We start from the raw sequence: 22590 nt of genomic DNA on the forward strand, positions 1-22590 counted from the left end.
ACCAAACTTTATTTTATTTATTTCCACTCTTGAAGATGTACATTCTTAAACTGATCCATTTTCTGAAATCAATTCTCACATAAGTGTAGGTGGTGTAAACTTAGAATCCTACACAACTTTACTTTTCCCTCACTTAAGAAATCAGAACCTAATTTGAAAGGGCAGGATCATAGAAATATCTCCATTTTTGAAGCTACCAGTACATTAAATACTTCGAAGAGCAAAACAGATACAGATAAATAAAAGCATCAAGCTCCCAAAAGCTACAGCTTCAACATTTCTTCTGATTTATATCTCCTCATCTATAGACAGAGTGGCCAACAAGTATTCAGCATACCTGCTCCAACCTCTTTTTCCTCTTCTTCAATGTTGTTTTTGATGCTGTCATACTCTTCATCAATTGCCTGGTTGCCACGCATTTGAGACAGAATTCTCCGTGCCCTCTGGGTCTGGCCTTTCTGAATGAGCCAGCGGGGACTTTCGGGAAGAAACAGAAACCCAAGAAACTGTATAACTGCTGGTACAGCCGACAGGCCCAGCATGTACCTGGAAATAAATCAGAAAATAGATAAAAATCTACTATTTGCCTACAAAAACACACTATGAGAAGATTTAGTTACAGCTACTCAAACTGTATTTACAGATCAAATCTCCCACTCCTCATATTCCTTCTCACTGTAAGTTAATGGGGGAAGAATCATACTCTGCAGGTATTTTAGAAAACATGATCTTTCCTTCATTTCCAGGAAATCTCAGGGACATGGTGACTATTCTGCCATCACTGATTCTAGCCACTGGTCCTCAGGACACTAAGTTAGACTAAACAAAACACCTGAAATATTACACTAGTTTGGAAACTGATAAACCCTTCAGTGACAATAATCAACAAAAAGAGAAAGCACATGCGTGGGCCAAGTACTGTTGATGACAAAGATGAGATTGAAATCCTGCTAATCATTTCACCAACATATTAAAAACAAACAAACAACAACAAGAAAAAAACCAGCAGGAGAACAATGCATAATTTGGTCAATAGTACATACACACAGACACATTTGCCAGTGTTAATTTTGACAAGTTCTGACTGTAAGCAGAAACACTGAGAAAAGTTCATTTCACCAGCACAACAACTTACATGAGATCTTTCAGAAAGTCTGCTTTTAAATCTTCAGTCAGATGCAGTGTGAGGTTTTAAATTAAAACTGCATTTTAGATGCCCAAGGGTTGCTATGTACAACATTAAGGCTATTTCTCTACTCAGCAGAGAACTACCACTGGTAAAAGCACAGTTATGGTTCCAAGAATCAGCACTGACAACTGTGGCAACACCCAAGCAGGGTTATTTGCTCCATCAAAAGTGGGGGAAAAGGCTGTGGAAGACAAGCACACCACCAATTTTCATGGGTGGCTCTGGTCTATACCCACCACATTTTTATATTTCTTTAGTAAAACAATAAAATAATAAAAAGAATTGCAGAACAATGTATCATTTTGTTCTGCTTTTAAAATCTGACCTTTTCCCGTTTACACTTCACCCAGATTCTTTTCACTTTCATTAAAGACTTTAAACAGTGCTGGTGTCACCTGTACATTATTGCAGTTATCACAGGTTTCACATCAGTGGATATAATCATTAAAACACCTCCAGAAACCAGTCCCTCTGAATACTGAGGTAGCCTGTACTCATAAACAAATTCACACCTTGACATCAGTCAGGAGACTAAGGAGATTTGCTAATCTCTCCTCTAGCTCCTCTCTCCATAACCCAGGATGTGTGCTTTCACTGGTGACTCGGCAGCCTCTTACCTGGATCTTTTTATAAAGCATGCATCACATTGCTAATTGAGTAGGAAGGAGAGAATAACTATTACTGAAAACCTTATGTTAGGGGCAATGAACCAAATGCATTTGCAAAGTCCAAATGCATTTTGAGTAAAAATGGAAAAATACTTAGAGGCATTTGTCGATTTAATTACGAAAAACAGGGGCGGTACAACAGGCAGAAAACTGGAGAATGGTAAAAAGAACACCCAAAAGGCAATGAAAAGAGGATGGCCATCCCAGGACAATGTGCATACAGACCAGTCTTCCCACCCCCAGCTGAGCCCTCAAGTTCTCCTTAAAACCAGTCAAAATTTCCAAAGGTCATACAAGCACAACTTGGTCTAGAAAGAGCTCGGTTAGCAGCTCTCTTTTTTGGTAACACTTTAACAATTATATAGCTCACTATCAGTTAAAAAAGAAAAGCATAAGAAAGAAAATAAATTCAAACCATAGAGTCAGTGGAAGGCTTATTAGCTGAGTAGTCTTCAGTCAACATATCTAATAGTGTCACTAATCCACTAATGTTCTCATTCCTCATTCACTAATGCTCTCCTTCATTAATGGCCTCATTTATTCCTACACTTTTCCTTCTTCACAAACATTTTGGTAGCTGTGTACAAAATACATTGACCATTGAAGCTCACTAAATTATAGATTCAATATCTTTATTGGAGTGATATTTAGAAAGCCTTTTCTATTTCAAATGAAGAGTAAAACAAACTCACAGAGATTAAAAACAACTGCTGTATCCCATCAAAGTGCGTGCTGAAGTATGTTTTCATGCATCTAAGTATGCAGATTTAGTCCTTCAGACTCCTATTGCTTAAATTTCTGCTCCTCCAAAGCCCTTCAGTCACTTAAATGCAGCAGAGCCTCCAGAACTAAGCAGCTGGGTGCCTGCAATCATCTTAGGAGGCAAAATCAATCAAGGCTCCTGAAAGCTTGATTCATACCAGTTGGACTATTGGATTGTTTATCACAGGCAAGACAAGAAAGAAACGTACAGACAGTGCTCCCTCACTGAAGTTAGCTTCCAATCTGCAAAATTCTGGTCAAAGTTCAGTAAAAGGAGCAGGCCAGAAGGAAAACATTTAGTTGAGAGGGAACATCCATTGCAAGTTCTAGAGTTGGTGTAATTTTCAGAGCAAGCCATTTTGATATAATCAATTTAGAGTAAAAGCAGGCAATTTTAGACATTTCACACAGTGAGCCAGCTTTCAGAAATCTAATATAGTTCTTTCCTATACAGATTACAAGACTTTGTGTTTGAAGCCAGATGTCTAGCAGACCTGAAAAAATCCAGCATGAAATTTAATAAGTCTGCTGTAACATTTCTCCTTCTCTGACATACTGCTGCAATACTATTAGGATGGCATTAGGAGGGTTTATAAAGCTAACCTAAGGGTCATGTTAAATATTTTTTTTTCTTTGGTTTATTTTAATTTAATATCCAGCATTTCCAAGAATAAGCAGAGCCAGGAAAAATTAAAGTTCGTTATTGTTTGTTGCAGCACTCCAGTGCTCAGCCATTCAGTCAGTAAGAGATACAGTAATTGTTTTAATGTTTTTTCTTCTGTGTAATAACTCAGGGGTAGACATTTGTGATTCCTCTCCACGCGTTTGCTGGCCACTCCTTTCAGGTGACAGACCATCTGTACTCTTCCCTGCTCAGCCTTAGGTTGCAATAAACTAGCTGAGGACAGCACTCCATCCTCAATTAACAGCTGCAGCATTGCAGCTGGAATACTTGGATACCTCATCACTGAAGTGGTAGCCTATTTCTTCACTCCACTCAATCCAGCAGAGCAGTACTTGGCACATGCATAAACACAGCATTACTGCAAAAGTCACCCAGCACGTGCCAACAGGCTGCAGAAACTATGGCTCTTCACCACTCCACACACCTCCTGCACTAGGACTACAAATACAAGAGAAAGCCACAAACCAGGAATAACCATGGATCACTAAGACGAGTTGCACAACTGGAGCATGTGACATAGAAGAGGATGAGAGAACTGGGTTTGTGCAGCCCAGAAAATAGATTTTTATTATTTTATAACATAAATGTTTAACTATAAATTTATGCTACAATATCCTTCAATTCTGATAGATTACCACTGCTCAGATTAAGAATACTCAAACTTCACCTCTATCTTGCACATACAGCATATTACTTATTGGAAATTTGCCTTTTGAAAAATCAGCATGTAATTATTGTAAATGCAAAAGGCAAGCTACCTTCATAAACATCATGACAATCATTCATGCTTGTGATGTATATTTATTACTCTCCCACTTTAAAGTTTAGCCAAGTCAAAAAACCTGTGCATACTGTGAATATTAAACTTAAGGAAAAGCAGTAGGGATCTATTTTGGCAAGATATCGAAGTTCCATTTTAGTACACAGTTTTACCACTTTCTATGTAAATTCTGTTTTACCAACAAGAATTATAATAGCTGTCAACCAAATCAGGACTACAGCAGCTTGCTTTTAGCAAGGAATGCTCACAAACCTCCATCCATCCTTGGCGAGGTAGCTGAAGATTCCATCGACAACGCTTGCGAAAAACTGCCCTCCAGTGATGAAGAGAGTGTTAATGGTGACTAATCTGCCTCGTAAGTGTGGTGGAGCCACTTCTGCGATGTACACTGGCACAGTCATAGATGCTACACCTACAAAAATAAATTCAGTTATGGTTATAAAATTGAAAGAGATACTACATTGCTTTTTCATCATAAAATACTATTTTGGGCTTGGCTGAGACAGAGTTCATTTTGTTCATAGTAGCTAGTATAGAGCTATGTTTCACATTTGTACTGGAAGCAGTGTTAACTATTCAGGGATGTTTTCTTTATTCCTTACACAGAGTCAAGGCCTGTTCTGCCTCTCACCCCACCCCACCAGCGAGGCTGGGAGCACACAAGTGGTTGTGAGAGGACAGCTGACCCCAACTGATCCCAGGGATATTCCAGACTACATGGAATCATGCTCAACATAGGGGAAAAGGAGGAAAGGGGGGACATTCAGAGTTGTGGAATCTGTCTTTCCCAAAAGCTGTAACACATGATGGAGCCCTGCTCTCCTGCAAATGGCTCAACACCTGCTTGCCTGTGGGACGTGGTGAATGAGTTCCTTGCTTTGCTTTGCTCATGTGTGTGGCTTCTGCTATAGCCACTAAACTGTCTTTACTCCAACCCATGAGTTTTCTCACTTTTACTCTTCCAGTTCTCTCCCTCACCCTACCAGCAGGGAGTGAGCAAGCAGCTCCACAGGGCTGAGTTGCTGACCAAGGCTGGGCACGACAAGCAGAGACCCGAACTGAGCTGGCTTTGGTGCCCAGTAACCACAGAGAACACCACTCTCCTGCCCTGACTGACCACCCCAACAGATGGAGCCCAAAGTCATGGACTAAAGGAACTCAATGGACATTTATGGGCACTTTACAGACATTCCAAGGGGTGGTCCATAGAATGGTGGGAATGATATCTGTGTATTATATCAAAGAATGGGAAGGGAGTTCACGGGTAATAAGAATGCACTGCATCTAGATGCAATAAGGGGTGGATAATGTGCTGGTTTCAGCTGGAGTAGAGTTACTATTCCTCATAACAGCCAGTACAGGCTAGATTTTGGAGTTAAAATTAGGACTTTGTGTTTACAACATTAACTCTATTCAAGGCGAAACTTGCACACACTTAAACAGAGTAAACTGGACAAATTTGATTTCTGACTTTCAAAGGATGAAAACAATGAAAATGCAACTAATGAACTCTAGAAGCATACAAAAAGCAAATGGTTGCTAGCAACTGTATTGGAATTTCAAGGTTTAATGTAATGATACAAAGAATAAATTTCTTCAATTCACATTGCATGTACGCTGAAATTAAATAAAAGGATAGATAAAACTATAGTTTCGAAAGAAAGAGATGCTATGATCCAAGTAAGCACACATAAGTCAAAATGACTAACTGAAGACATCAGGTGTTCACAAAACTCTGTTCAAAACGAACATCAGCATGGTTTCCACAGCCAGAAACAAAAACAAAGCCAAGCATTATTGTTATTATTATTATTGTGTAATTTCATTACTGCTATAGAACAAATTGTTTCTTGACTTTGTTTCAAAATATTCCATGTGCTATTTCAAGTACAGGTTGGCTGGGCCCTGAGCACGCTGATCTAGAGAGTGGCCTCCCTGCCCATGCAGAGAGACTGGAACTTAGATGGTCGTTAAGGCTCCTTCCAATCCAAGCCATTCTATGAGTCAATGCAAAAAACTCCATCACCATAAGGAAACAAGGACTAACATTAAACCACAGCTGCTTTTTATTCTGTCTTATTTCCTACTAACTAGGCAATGAGTCATTTGTGCAAAAGACAGTTCCTTCCACAAGGGACACACACAAATTGTAAAAACAGAGTTCAGCAGTGCACAAAGAGCACACCTGGGTGCAGCACACACTTTGGTGGTCGAAATCCCTATTTCCTTACAAGAACCACCACCGACAAGCAACAGTGATTTCTTTTGTAGTTAAAACTAGAAGTACATTGGCAGCAGCCACTCAAAACCATATTTTTACTGAAGTCAGCTGAGATACCACTTGAACACAGTGAGCACAGCCAAGCACCATCAAACACAATACATCTTCCAGCCTGTGGCAGCTCCACCAGCTCCATACAGACAGCCCCACACCAGCCCAGACCAGTGCCACAGCCCCAGCAGGAAATGGGGTCACCTAAAAGCAAGCACATGGCTCTTGAAGCACAGCTATGGTTCCTGCCTTGTGTCACAGTAGAAGGGATTCACCATGGGATGGCAGAGGCTTCAGGTAGCCTGGCTGACCCACCAAACTAAGAGCACAAAATCATCTTTAGCAACAAGGTTAGCCTGAGATAACTGCTGGGAGCCTCCAAAACCTCGAGCGAGGAATACAGATTGTTCAATAATAAAATGGCATGAGAAGATCCTTTGTTGTGATAGGTAAACACTCACAGCAGCCTCTCAGCATGGTAACCCAGTTCCCAGCAGGGCCTCCCAGGACATGCCAATGCTTCCTTCTTTATCAACTGAGCAACTGGCACAGAATAAAAAACCCAAATAAAAATGTCAGGGGGGAAAAAAAAAAGAGCATTAAAAATTTATTCAACCAATTTTCAAAGCCAACCAGAATGCACCATGGAAAGAAGCATTCAAATAGTCCTCTGTGTATTTGACAGAGAAATGAATTTTCAAGCCCAGCCCACCATTAGGGGTGTTTCTCTTTCATATTTCATGTCAGTATTTGAAATAATGATGATTAAAGTGATGGAGACTGCACACATACAACAGCAAATCCTTTTTGGGAAAGCACAGGCGTGTGTCCACTTGCTGCAAACAAAAGCCACCGAGCACCCATGCGAGGCAGCAGCTGCCCCTGGAGCAGAGGGGCAGAGCCCTGCCCTGAGGCAGCCCTGGCCTAGTGAGGCTGGGCCTTCCTGCTCCCCGCCACCCCTCTGCCTTGGGCACGTCTCCTCCAGTGCCCAGGCTTGTTCCCCCACTGTGGTGTGGCCATCTTCCCATGGGATGCTTGGGACTGTATGTTAAGATGTATCTTTGACACACATAATCATGTAGAGAAGCTAATTTGAGAAGTAAATATGGCAACACCTACATGTGGATTTTACTAGAAAGCAGTTAGAAAGATGTGCACAACCAAAACCAATACATGCTTTGTGAAAAAGCTATCTTTTACCCCCTTTCAACTCTTGATGAAGACTGATTCTACCAGGACCTGTAGAGGAATCTTGTTCAAAGCATGCAAGCCAAAAATGCTTCTCCGGCATCCACAAAGCAGAGCCACACCATTGTCCAGACCAGCAGCTCTCACTCATGTTCAGAGCACACCACCAGCCCTGAGATGCTGCTAGAACCACTGGCAGCCACAGCTACAACACTTGCCTCTTATAGGTGAAACTAAAACCTGGTGCCTAACATAGGGGTGGTATGAAAGTTAACATGTATTTGTAAAAAGTCTTGAACAAGAGGCATCATGACAACAGATTTATTGTTCCTGCTGCATTCTTCTCACAAGCTGATGACTACAGGAATAAACAGAGAAAAGGAAGCTTGCACACCCCAACAGTCCTGTCACAAGCTAGCCAGTGATATCAGCTATTCAGCTGGCATTAATACAATAGCTGAAATTATTTATTATCAAACCTGCAATATATAGCACAAGATTTCTCAGGGAAACCTAAGGATTTAGGGTATTAGCTCAAAATCACACAGAATTGCTTAGATTGCCAGAAACATTTGAAGATCATCTAGTCTAACTGCTGTTCAAGCAGGGGCAGCTAGAGCAGGCTGCCCAGAACCATGCTCAGTTAGGCCTTGACCATCTCAACACATTGATCTCTAACCAAAATTACTCTAATTCTGCAGCTTCCATGCCAGCTTTCTTGCCCTGAAAAATGTGTTCACAATGTTGCTGTCTAAAACAGCCTTTCTTGATTTCTATTTAGACCTTACTTCCTCTACCATGTGTCCCAAAACCTACAGGTTCAAAAGATTCAAGCAAAAACTTCAATTCAGAAGACGCATTTGTTACATACTTTCAATTATCATTTCAATATCAAAACATACGCTTTGCTACTCTGGGTCTGAAAGAGTACAGCAGGAGGTTTCAGGGAACAGGAGGAGGCAATTAGGAAAGCCTTCCCAGTTTATCTGACTGTCATGCAGCAAGCACTCATACACAAAAGCAAAGTTCTTCTTGAAAAAAACACCAGGAGTGAAAAAATAGCTATTCTGAAACTGATCAAAATAAGAGAAAAAAAAAATCACATACTTTAAAGAAATAATATTTTAGATTCTCGAGTGTTATTCTCATTACTCATTTCCTTTTAGTTGCCTTAGAATGCATCTATGTTCTCCAGACTTTCCTCCTCTGATTTCCATTTAAGACACACCAGAACACAGCAGAGTAAGTTCATCTGAAAAGGCATAGTCAGAAGCAGTGCATTAAATATTAGTCAACTATAAAAATCTCTAAAATACATAACCAGTACTTGTTATGTAATTATTTTAATAGCCAGATATTAAAGAAATTTGAAAACAAAGAACAGCTTTTCTAGCAAAACAAATATAGCTGCAATGGAATCTTTCCCTCATCCTTCATATGAGAATTCTTTCATTTACACTTAGATGACATTTTCTAATATGCTCTCACTGTTAAATTACTCACACCAAATAAAAGATTCTTGCTGCAGGCAAGTATATTACTACCTAACTAGCAGAGCTGATAAGTGACAAGACATGAGAAATAGAAAATGAAAATAATTAACTGGAAATCTGTCAGAGAAGGCTGAAGCTCTACATTGTGCACCACAGCTATGAAATATGAAAAAAGAGAGCAGGGAAGTCCAGTCTTTATCCACTTGAGTAACCGAGGCATGAACTTTCTGACCTCATTAAAGGATAAAGCTTAGAAAAAACATAATGGAAGGTTCCTTAAACTTTGACCAGAAGTTGCATCTAATTATTATACGGGAAACATCAGATGACACAATGGGCTGAAATCATCATATTAAATGTTTTTCCACTCTTAAAATCACTTAGGAGACTAATTACTAGGGCTCCTACTATAACCTCCAGACTTACCAGTAGAAAGCAGAGACAAGTCTGTACACAGCTCAATTTTAAGACAATTAATAGACCAGAAATGTGAAAAGACATCTTAGAGTCACCTTATCATCCAGAAAGGCATTTCCAGTATGAACATGTAAGCATCATAAAGAATTCATTAAAAAGTTCAGAAATTAAGTCAACAAACCTACTGACAATAGACATAGGAAGGTCAATGAAGGAGAGTTACTATGATAATTAGAATTATATTTTAAGAAATGAGATTACAGTAGAAGACACAAGGACCAAAAAAGGAATCCAAGTCATTGTTTGTAAAATGCATTTGAGCATTAATGCTAAAGAAATTGAATAATTTTAAAGACTTCTTTGTGCAAGATCAGACAGACATAAATGGACCCTGTCCAGACCAGGACTTCCACCACAGCTCCTGTCATGTCTCCTGCCGACAGGAGGGAAGGTGCGCCATAAGAACAACAGATGAGCAACAAACCCGGAGACAGAATATTGAATGAGATGCACTTTTACTGCTAGCACAATAAAAGAGCTCTAAGGTAGTAGAAATGTGTCAGTCTTTTCACTGGCATCAGCCAATAACCAGTGTCAGGAGCAGCAAAAACACAGGGAAGGGTTCCTGACAAACTTTTGTTCTTACTGCAACTCAATTAGTCTTTCATGCTTAGTAATAAAGAGGACTGATGGTTAACTAGAAGTGCTAAGGAGACACATCTAGGAACTGATGTCTCTTTGTATCATGGTTCTGTCCCTCCTGACCAGCTTCTACTGACCCTTTGCATGAAAACCAAGCAAACCAGGGAATACAACCAGCTAGAAGGATATCCACCTGCCTCTTAAGGAGTTTGTACCACTTATCTCCTTTAAACAGTTCACAAAGACATCAGATGACTGTACCAGCCCCCAGGCAGGACTAGTTATCACAGTGGAGTAACCTGAACCACCATGGGACTCCAGACTGTCCAGGTGGAAACTATAATTAAAATGTGAAGTAATCACAAAAAAAGTGCAAAGAAATCTCTGATCCTATTTCAGAGTACTGCACTCAGCAATTAATCTCTATTAAAAACAAAGAACATACACAACTTATTATAAAAATTTGTGTTTTTAGGAGCTCCAAATGAACAGGCATAAACTAAAAAGTTTCCTCTCAGAACATCCTTCACTAACATATAAAGCTGCACTGAGGTACTTAACCAAGGTAAGATACTTCACATATCTTGCAAGAGCAAATTTTCATTAAAATCTTAAACTTTAATGCTGCCAACTTTAAAATTCACTTAAAACATCCCATAATGGTTTGTGTTAGTGGTAAGGATTCCAAGCAGCAAGTGATTCCACAGACAGGGGATTTATGGGGGCAACCTGATGAAGAAGCAAGTTTATGGCAAAGAGAATTAGGAATTAAATATTAGCAGAGGTTGCTATGCTACAGGAAAATTTGAATACAAAGTCAAGGTGAACTTTTTGTGGGGGTGCAACAAGAGTATAAATAACAGCAAATTCCTAAGGTGACAAGGGGAAACTCGCAAGCCCACAGCTGAGGTAGTGTTTTCTCACAGCAACTTTGCAGGAAATCCAGTAAACACCTTACATCTTGGATACTGGACATGCAATCTGAATTTAGTGCCTTGGAAATATGATTGAACCCAGAAGTATGTCACATTATATAGACAAAAAGACTTTCATCAAGTATTTTCTTTCAGTTGTATTCCCACAAAATTATACTTTAAGGTTTTTGCTTTACTCTGACAAAGCCAGCGTTCTTGACAATTGATCATTTTAGAACATTGCTCACATCTGAGTAGCAAAACTCAGGACAGGGGCAACATGCTGGTTAACTTCCTGAAAGAATTCAAAAGCTCTACAATAACTGTATAATCTTCACCATCAAAGAAGAATCTATTTAAATAGTTTGTGGACAAAATAAACCCATTGCTGATAAAGGGGATACATTTTAACTGCAAAGGGTACTTACTTTAAAAGACCATTAGCTTTCACAAATATACATACAGGGGTTGCCAACAATCAGCTACCTCCTATTCTACAGACAGCTCCACAACATATTACAATTATATTGCTCAACCTAATCAGAAATGAAGCCTTTTTATAGTCTCATAGAGTCCTTTTGTGCTGTTACAGTTAACACTTCAGCTTTCAGTAATGACAATCAACCTAAGGGGATAACAGAGTGCCTTATTAAACATGCTAATAGGAAATACTTGAGAAAGCAATGCATTTGAATGCTGTTCTAGTACACTAACCATCTCCCTAGCAGATAAAGTTAAAATATTCATTGCACAGCTTGTGCTTGAGTGTGAATAACAGTGAAAGCTCAAGTCCTCTCCAATATCTTGGCTTCCCACCTACTGCACATACCTAGTAAAGGCATTATCAGCAGTTTATAACTGGTTACTGAAAGTTATTTCAAGGATGACTGGAAGCACACTTCCCCATTTAGTATCTCCCCTATGTCAGATTAGTAGAAGTCAATTTTTTAGCTGTGGCACAACTGTACTCAGTACAGGAGAGCACTGAAATGCACAAGGGCAGTGGGACAAACCAGCAGCCCCAAAACCACATGAGAACACAGATCACAGTAATGGACAGACCCAGGGGCATCTCTTCTAGAATGGATGTTCAACATCAGCAGCCTTCATTTAAGTCTGGTATTTTAACACTAGTTTACTGAATTGTAGAGAGCTGGTTCATCATAACTAAAAACCCTGTACTGTTGAACACCTAATACACTAAGAAATTCCAGACCTTTACATCCCTACCTAGCCACCAGCCCAAATCTGTGTGAGCAACATTGTAATTTAATTATAACCAAATCCTATGTTGCTATGTGGCATTCAAAACCCTATGTTGCTATGTGGCATCCATCTGTGAAGGAGTCAAGGACTAGAGCAATCTGAAGAAATGCAAATAAAGCTCCTCACTAGTTGATATTGTCTCAGATTTATAGAGCAATCAAATCTTAATGAGCCCTTCTTTCTGATGACCACAAGAAGGCTTTTTTACTTTTGTGTGCTATCAGCATGGATCAAAACCACAAAATCCTTCTTCACTTAAGGAAACCTCAAACTGTGTCCAGAAGAAACAACCACAACTGTCACAGAGTAAATGCAATGCCCCAAGAAGATAGCATCAGCTTTCCACAAGAGTAATTTCAAGTTTCAAGCTCTCCCTTGTTCAAAAGATACAGAAGTAAATCCAGCGCATAACAAAATTAACATGCCAACACAGAATGCAATTCCTCCATAATTAAAGTGTTAAGGCCTTTTTCTGGCATCTCCAGGACAGCATCTCAGAACAGCCTAGGTAATCACATATAGTAAAGAGACATGAATATTTAAGAAAGCATAATCAAGAAAGGACTATTTATCACAGTACTGATTTTCCTACACTGAATTTCTTTAAGTCAAGGAATATTTTTAATATTTTAATAATTTTCTGGTTGTGAAATGGAAACAAGCGAGTCATAACACTTGAGGAAAGACAGACAAGAACCACCTACAGGCTACAGTGTGAAAGTTTATTAAAATAAAGCTTAGTTTACTCAGTTTATTAAAAGAAAACAGTTGAGAAGTTACAAAAAGAATGTAGTAATCTTTAATAACAAACAGGCAGTAATTTAAAAAATACTGCGGATATTCTATGATTCTAAGTGTTAGAGCCACTTCATCTGTGGGGTCCTATTCAACTCAATATTAGCTCTATATGTGGAACAGCTCATTTTGGGAAGAAACTATTCCTAAACAAATAACTTTTTCTATTCAAAATTATGTTGAGATTATTCAAGGTTATAATAATTAAAAAAAAAAAAAAAACATGTTAAGAGGAAATTTATCTTGAGTGACAAAATCAGAGAGTGGGATTTAATTAACCAGAGGCAAAATAATCAAGATAATTATCCAGAAAATGTGAAGCAAAGTTCTTTGCAACTGTCCAAGCCTATGACCACACCTAGCACTACAGATGTCAATTTACACTCCTCAGCAACCTGGTATTAGTTACCTGTGTTCAGTCATTCTTTATGGCTACCATCTGCTCCTATTAATCCAGGCTGGGAAAATCCCAGCCACACACCACCCAGCTGCCTGAGTTCCTGAATATCCCACTGAGAATGCCATACTGGGAATCTGTGCCTGTAGCTCATATCTGTGAGATCACATTTCAGAAAGATACAAGAAATCATTAAGAAATGCATTTTTGAATCATTATAGCAATACTAGAATAACTATCAACTCTAGAAGTGAGTAAAATCTACCAAAAGCAACTAGGAAAAAGTTCTAATTCATTCTGTTTCTGAATTAATTTTGATCAAGAATTATTTGCAAAAATCTGTAACTGCATTGTAAGATGCAGACCTTTCATTGTGAAAGAGTAAAGGAGCCTAGATGTTTATACCACTCAGCACTTATTTTTACCACATGGCACAAAGTTCTCATTTGAGAAAATAAGAGCTTTTTTTTTTATTTTCACTTGAAAATTATGTATACAACATAGTAGTTTTCTTTATGACAGCTTGTATAAACACGTAAGTCAAGCACTACTTGATCTGCTTCAAGAGTGGTTTCAGGTTAAATAAATACTAATTGAGATAAGCAGTGCTTTTCTGTAGACATTCTCTAGCACCAGCAGACTGCACTGTATGTGCTGCTCACACCTAGGAAGAACCAGCAGTTCAAGGTGCTCAGGTCCTGAGGCAGCCCCAGCCACAGATAAGGAATTGCTTCCCCACCCAGGAAGGCAGGGGGTCTGGATGAGTATCCCCATCTCGGTATCCCCACTGCCACTGGAGGCTTTTGGTCTGGTGGCTGGCACAGAATTGTCCTGAGGCACAGATCACCATAAGCACTAACTGAGAGGCTGGGGGTGCCAATCTGTCTCTTTCTGCTGACTTAGCCACACAAACTGCAATTTCCAGTAGGGAAGTGTGGTTTTATAGTGACCCAGAAAGATTCATTAGGGTTCATCTGCATAGCCATTCATATTCAGAAAGTCAGCTTTATAAACACAGTATTTACATGGTTGAAAAAAACCAACAGGGTTCATCTGCACAGCCATTCATATACGCCAGAAAGTCAGCTTTATAAACACAGTATTTACATGGTTGAAAAAAACCAATCCCACACCAAAAACCCCAGAAAATGGTTGATTGCTTCAAGGATTAGCATATATTTTCTGTGCAGAGAAATTTTATTTTCAGAGGACAAGGGTAATGGTTTGAAAGCTATACAGAAAACAAATGTTTCTTTCTAACTTTACCCTTTTGCTTATATACCATTTTTTCTCTAATTTTACTACAGTGATGCTTTACCCAGCTTACAAGAATTCTAAGGGAAGTGACATCTATATAAACATGAACAAGCTTTGGAAGCTGAACTCAGCCAAAAGCATGTCTTCAGGTTATACCTGAAAGCTATAGTTATATTCTCCAACTAAGACCTAAATTGTTTTTAACAGCGCCTCTTTCTACAAGTGAAACTGGTTAACTTCTCTGTAAACTGCTTTACCTTTCACTGGGTTTAAAATCTAGCAACTGTCTCCAAACATGAAGCTTCAGATGGAGATGAGCAGAAGAACACATTTTCTTACCTACAGCTTGCAATTAATTAACAGAAAAATAAAAATTAGAAAGACTAATCTCATTGCAAACTTAGTGTTTTAGAGATACAAATGAACATTTTAGAGAAAAAGTAACACTGAATGATTTCATCCCCTATTCAGAAAAGCCATTCAAAAATACTGTCTGTCTAATGTATATTCCCAGTAATTTTGTGCTTGCCATGGGTAAATACATTGCAAACATCAACAGAGAGAACTATATTTTTATAGAAATTGCTACATTTATCCACTTGTGCAGAAAACAACATGACTGGTAGGAAGACAGGTACCAGTTATATGGCTTTGCAACTATTACTCTAACAAATAAACAAAAGCCTTGTAAGCTTTTTACAGCCTAAGGCTTGATTTTAAAATCTAAGTTTCAATTACGTCTTTATAATGCAAGTAGCACTCATGACAGTAATGTAAGTATAACTACAGTTATAATGAAAATATAGGAATCACAGCAATTGCTCAGTTTCTTTCTACACTAGCAGATTCATATACAACCAAGCTTGTGTTTACAAACACAAGTGATCCATGTAGAGATAACAAAACTCCTTTCTATTTGACATATGGGAAAATATGCAGTACTGGAGGGTGGGAGATGGTAGAAATCAGTACAGTACTTCTTCCTCAAGGCACCTCCTGTAGCACCCACATTTTGCATGCCAGGGAGAGTAAGGCCTTTCCCAGTGCACATGGGAAAGTCAACCAGTGCTGCACACTTCTTTCCTTTAAGAGAAGCAGCTCAGCTTAAACATCTAGCTGGCACTAGATATTTAAGTGTGATATGGAGTGTCCTTCTCTTCATGATCTGGAGTTTCCCTGCTACCAATTCAGTAACAGCTGCTCAGTGCCACTGCAATGCAACTGTAATAGAAGAGCATCCTGTGGAGGAATCACAAGTAAAGATCGCTTAAACATCTAGCTGGCACTAGATATTTAAGTGTGATATCTGTAATAGAAGAGCATCCTGTGGAGGAATCACAAGTAAAGATCTCTCAAGACAAGTGGTAGTCTCAGAGAGGGTTCTAACTATAAGCTCAAGGATCTTGCATTAGGGTGCTCTTAGCAGAGGGATAAGCCAATTTCTTCATGTCACACAGGTTTGCACATGGAAATGACTTGTGACTGCTCTCCTAGATTATCACAACTGCAGCACTCATGGTGTAATATTCAAGTTGTCAAGGGATACACGGTTACTTTAAACATTTTTGATGTGTATTTACTTCCACCAGTGGCTTATACTGACAAAAAAAAAAGAAGCTACAAGTGAATAATGAGGCTGCTGCACTTGAGGGGGAAAAAAGCAAGACAGTAGTGTCAAGTGCTAAAAGGAAAAAAGGAACAGATCAACTACTCCATTACCAACATCTAAGGGACAAAAAGCTGAGGAAGCCTCAGCCAACCAGGAGTGGATGGATGCTGCAGGTGGAAAGAAATTACTGCTAAATTTTGTCAGGTAAATGGACTGCCAAAGAGCTTTCTGGGAAATGTTGCTCTCATGACTTTCAGTTTTTGACAACTTGCAGTTCTCTAGATGCATTGTGATGGACAGTCATTTTCCAAACAGCAGATGTAATTCTGGTAGCAGTTGCTTTACTTCAACATTTACTTTGCACTTTGTTAGCCTTTGCATACAACTCCTGAGGTCCCCCTGCAGAGCAGCTCTTTCCTGCCCTATTTTCATCCTCCAGGCACATTAGCAGGGGAGGATTCAGGCAGAGCTCCAGGTCAGAGCTACAGAGAAAGCTGGGCAAACACTGCATTGTTCTTGGTAAATCTCATTAAGTGATACAAGACTTTGACAACTTCAGATAACCTCAAGATTAAGAGGAAATAAAGATGGGTATCTGAAGTGCCATTCTGCAACTCAGGGCACTGCACTGATTCTCCTATCTGTCAGTCTGCTGTGTTACCCCTATACAGTGAGAGAATAGTGAAAATGAGAAATTTTAAGAAAAATTAGGTGCTGCAATTAAAAAGTATATCTGACAGTCCCAGTCCCAATTAACACAGAGACAGCAAGTATCTCTAAGATAGAATCTGCTTTTCCTGGGACTTGCACTACACAACTTGCAATAAATCAGTGAAAGCTGTCAGATAACAAGCTGGGCAATGAAATACTCCACTGCTTCAGTTTGCTGTCTGCCAGCCTCCAAGTGACCCAGCTTTTTTGTACTTGAGGCACAGCTACTGGAGAGTAGGAAATTTTTACTCCTTCATACCTGCTCCCACTTTGAAGTGGATTCCATCCTTAAAACTGGAAAGTTTACAGTTAAAAATGAAGCCACATTCTCCTTCGAAGTGACAGGACATTCTCATGTAAGGTTCAAGCTTTAAGGGAAAAGATTTCATGCACAAGCTATCACTGAGAAAAATAACTAAATCCAGGATCTCTCTGAAAAATAAACTTTGCAAGCCCTGTGATTACAGCATTACTCCACTTTCACTGAGAAAAATTTATGAAGAAATTTCCATACTTGAGGATAACTGAAAAGTCTTAGACCAGAGCAGGGAAGGATGTCTGAATCCTCACAGGACTCTTTCCAAAGAAACTCTATCGAGTAATTATTATCTCCCATCTTGATTTTCCCTATATCACATTTCACCTGATTTTTTAATTAAAGTATTTAATAAAATCTTCATATAGCAAGATTTAATTGAAACATCAATTATGGTAAAACCTAGCTACATATAATTGAATTTCCACTCAAAAGTAAAATTCACTTTATTTACATTTTAAAACACTTTTGGCCTACCTCCTCTTTCTTATTTCCCAAAACAAAAGGTAGGGACTGCTGACAATACTGCAAGAGAGCAACATCACAAAGCAGAATTAATTACCCATTAGGGAAGAATCATTAAACTGAGCACTAATAAAGTAACTGTGAGTAGGAATGGAACCAGTTGTGACAGCTTCTAAAAAAGCACTAGGAACCTACAATGAAGTACAAAACAGCTCATAGGTGACCAGATCTCTGAATTAGTCACTACCCACTCCTACCTGCCAAGTTACTATTATTTATACTTGCATACAGTAAGAAAATAATAAAACCACAGTATTTTCCCCATAAAATTTTACTATCCATTGCAAAGCACACATGTTGGTGACAGGTTTTTGTCAATGAGGTTGGGAATAAACTGCTCTAGCAGAATGCTACTCTTCCTGTCACCAAATAAAACCTTCTTAATAAAAGAATCCTCCTCCCTAACACTTGTAACCTACTGCAATAATATAACAGCTAGAAAAGCTCCTCATGGACTATGCTTCCAATGCAGTGTGTGCTTTCAGCACTTTAAATGTCTACTGCTTGTCATCTTGAGATCTACCTTTCACGTATCCCTAAAGCAATAATAGGTTGAGAAGCGTTTGCTTTAGTCTGTCTCCTTTCCACAGTTATTCTGAGTGTTCTTTTGTTTGTGTTTCTATTTGTCAGCAGTATCAGCCACTAAAAGCAGAAAGAATGGCCTCATACCCCAAAGCCATTCTTCATATCTTCTCCCGTCCTCCAGAGCACAGCTGCAGAATCTGTCTCAAACACACTAATCCTGAAAATCTGTACACTTTACAGTATTCTCTTGCATAACCATCTTCAATCTGCTTTTTTCTCACCACAAAAATACCATCAACTCCTAATTAAAATACTCAGCAATATAATTTTATTTAATCACTCCTTCTGTGCATACACACACATGGGGAACTCTCCAGATGTCTGCATTCCTTCCTACTTCCCAAGGTGGCCGTCTAGAAGGCCAGGATCAGACATCATTTCTCACCAACGTGGGCCAGGAAAGACAAGTATGGCAGATGAATTACTGAGGTTCAAACAGTGCTGCTTTAGCACTCACACTTCCAGTTCCACCTTCTATGCACCAGTGCAAGGACTGATTTCCCTACATCCCAGCCCAAATGAAATTCCCTGGAGAAACTTGGGGATAAGAAGCCATTGCAGCTAGCAAAACTGAAAAACTGACTAATTTGACTGTAGCAAAGTAGTTCACAAGAAGTCCCCATCACACTTAACACACAAGCACAGTTCCATTCCGTGTATCCCATGAAGAGTTTCCCGGAAAAAAAAGCAGAATGAATACCAAAGCCTGAGATAACAGGCTAACAGGCAGCCCAGGCTCAGGCTCATCCAACCAGCATGCTGCCAAGGAGACTGATGTCCCAACAACCTATCTGAAACAGCCACACACAAATCCATACTCAGGGATCAAAGAGAGCATATAAGCAGAGGCTCTATTAAGTCAGCCAGAAACGTGTTAATATTCTAGACAAGGAACACCAGAAAACAGGCACACAGTCCCTTAGAAGTTTCACCATTACAAGGTGAATAACTGAGAATTAACTTCTGAATAGATTAAGCACAACTGTTCTAAACGGGTGGCTCAGATCCTGCTAAAGATCCAGCTGGTATTACAGAGGAGACAGGACTGCTGGTCTTGAGCTCTGAGGAAAAGCCTTCTCTGCACTCTGCGTAACAAGCCTGGAGTACTGCTTCCTCCTGTGCAAGGAAACACTCCACATCTAAGAGGATAATGATTAACAGCCCAGATATTACATAGGTGTCAGGAAAGCAATTAACTTTGAATCAAGGAGAGGCCTGCAGACTGATTCAACAGAGAGCTTTTGAATGAAGGGAAGGAGTAGGTGGGGACAGAGTAGGCAGAATCAAAGCCAAAACACAAACAGCATCTCTTCTTATTCTAAAGTCGCCATCAGAGACATAACAGAAGGTGAAACAACAAAGCATGACCTAAAAAATATGCCATGAAACTCCAGCTTTTTCAGAAGCACACAGGCTGTTGAACATGATAATATTTTGTGTACCCCAGCCATAAAACCTGCAGACTGGGGTCAGGAGCAGAGTGAAGCCCTAAACCTGCAGGATGGCAAGATGAACAGAGGAAATCATACAGACCACACAGGTGCAAAAAAATATTGTGTCCTACACAATGTTAAATTTTATGATAAATAGGATTTGGATTTCTCATCCAAATTTTCAAGTAACTTAGTAAAGTACATTCCCACTCACTTAAAGGAAAGTCAACATTATTTGGGTAATGCTCTACTCAGTGTGTGCCCATGTTTCTGCTAAATGCACCAGTGATTTTTTCCAAGAACACACCAGTCAATCATTACAAGAGGAAGGATCTGTGCTTTATTTCTCCTCCTAACCAAGAACAACACACAGGACAAAACCAGACACAAGTACAAGCTCAAAATATTCTCACAGTGATTGAATTTTTGGGGTAAAACATCATGAATGCCTATGTGCAACATTTTAGCCTTTTCCACCTCTATCTTCAGGATCCTGAAATTGCCCAGGTGGCTTTGGATTTCATTTGTACCAAGCTGTTCCAATGTGAATTGGACTGGTGAGGTCAGCAGCACCTATGATTAATGCAGGAGCAGGGAGTCTACCAGGCAAAAGACTTAGCTGAACTCCATAGTGAATAAAACCAGTCTTACCTTTTCCCCTCAGGCAGATTCCCCATTCCTGTGCTGACATAGCTACTACTGACCTCAACAGTCCAATAATCAAGGGCCTGTGAACAAACAAAAAAGGTCACTTGTATGCAAACATCTGCTGAAGTGCATGCTTAAAGTACACACAGCTTTGCACTTATCCACTACCTCCTCCATGCTCAGCCTGCGGCAGCTCATCCACTACCACACTGCCTTCCTCAGATGTTAAGACTCTCCACACTCTCCATCAGAGCTTCAACCAACACCGCAAATAAATTAACTAAACAAATCAGAGAGCAAGTACTTAGTGGTGGGTCCCTATGATTTTTACCTCCTTAACCTCGTAAACAAAACTTCCCAGGTAGGCAGCTACAAGCAGAAAAGTTCAAAATAACAGGCAGAGTAGGTCTTCATACAACAAGGAACAGCAAATAAAACATACTGACCTGAACCTTAAACATACAAAAAATGCCATAAGAATGGGTATTTCTTTCCTACTATCACCTACTGAAAAAGGGAGTACTAAATCTGATTCGAGTCCTCCGACTTTGGGATTCTGGTATACCATCCTCCACCAGCTCTACAAGAATTTAGGCTCCCAGCTCTCCCTGTTCCTACCTGCACTCCAGTAAGATGTTCAAAGAGGCAGTAAAAATATTCCCTGGCTCTAACACCTCATGTAGGCTCTGTGCTCATTAGATTTCTAGATTGCTGAAGTTGCTCCAGCCTTCTTGTCATGGCTTTCATCATAATTTATTTAGTTATCTACCACTCTTCCAATAAAAATCTCATGAGTACTTTATTAAGAATATTTATTAGCTTCAATAAAGAGGTTTTGCTTCTGAATTTCTTTAGGCACTTTTAAGATAGTAGCTTTTTTTTCCCCCTTTCATAACTCCTGATAATTTTTACAATTGGAATTTGGACAATTTTTACAGCTGGAATGTGAAACCTATGCTACAAAAGCCTGAGAAAAAAATTGCAACATGCTCAGAAGTTAGTTGTATTCAGCATCAGGATCATCTAACGCTTCCTTAAAGAAATTATTGAATCCTGACTGCCTACTAATTTTTGTGAGCTTATGACAGAGTAAATCAACAACTCTATTTTTTCCAGGTTAAGTACTGAAAGTTCCTCCAAGGCTAGAGCTGCAAAACCTAAAGGGTCATAGTGTTTGAATTTTCATAATAGTAGTTAAAAACTCCAAAGAATCACAGATTCCAAGTATTGTAGTACCACTACAAGCTTTGAACAAGAATGAATGGTAATTTAAGGGAGGAAATCAGAGGGCTGCAAACAGGAGCTGCCCATCTCCACCAGCTGGTCTGGTCTTGTTTTGGAAGCTAAACTGCACCACAAGTCAAGAGAACAGCATGGCACCAGTGCTCCTCCTCCCTGCCTGATCCTCTGGGCACAGCAGGCCTGCTCTGGTACTGCACTAGGGAAAAAGGAGGAGTACTTCTAGATCTGCTCATCTCTTGCCCTTGGAAGTGAGAGAAATGCAAAACAAGATCTGATGAACTGCAGAAGACAGCTCAGGGAAGGACATGAATCAAGGCAATTGCTATAGTATTCAAATACTATCAATATTTCACTTTTCTATTAGAAAAAATGTAATTGATGACTTATGAACAATGGCACTGCTCCAACAGCAATGTATCAGTCCTAACAACATGAAGTTATTTAATGACACTAAGGTCACCTTCATGCTTTTATGACTCTCAACTTGAAGGAAAGAAGACAGCCAGAAAAGAACAAACAACCTAATGCGAAACTTTGACATCCACCCATTTATTAGAAGTGTAGTGAGTTCAAGATGGATTTAAAGTTCAAATTATTGGTACCTTCACGTAGGCCTAAGTCCAAAGTTCTTATCTGGTGAACCAAGAGCAGGAGTGCTAAAACTACAAAAACATATCTAGAGAACTATCCAATGTTACTAAGAAAGGAAGATTGGTCTTTCTTGCACAGAAAAAGTATTTAGGAGAAGGAACAGGAAAGAATTTCTTATGAGCAAACAGAAATTAAAAAGCTTCT

The 22590-nt window shown here is 39.3% G+C and overlaps 1 protein-coding gene across 2 annotated transcripts in view; it reads right to left on the reverse strand.

Moving 5' to 3' along the window:
- Window positions 1-22590, reverse strand: part of SLC2A13 (solute carrier family 2 member 13) — a 142480-nt gene that overhangs the window by 110370 nt on the left and 9520 nt on the right. For both annotated transcript variants that reach the window (XM_041474649.1, XM_041474648.1), the window contains exons 2-3: window positions 4338-4497; window positions 338-546 (exon numbers count right to left, since the gene is read on the reverse strand). In XM_041474649.1, the coding sequence (XP_041330583.1) occupies window positions 338-546; window positions 4338-4497 (369 nt within the window). The remainder of the gene's footprint in view (window positions 1-337; window positions 547-4337; window positions 4498-22590) is intronic.

This window comes from Pyrgilauda ruficollis, unplaced genomic scaffold, assembly GCF_017590135.1.
Source record: "Pyrgilauda ruficollis isolate IOZ18807 unplaced genomic scaffold, ASM1759013v1 scaffold33, whole genome shotgun sequence".
Taxonomy (NCBI): domain Eukaryota; kingdom Metazoa; phylum Chordata; class Aves; order Passeriformes; family Passeridae; genus Pyrgilauda; species Pyrgilauda ruficollis.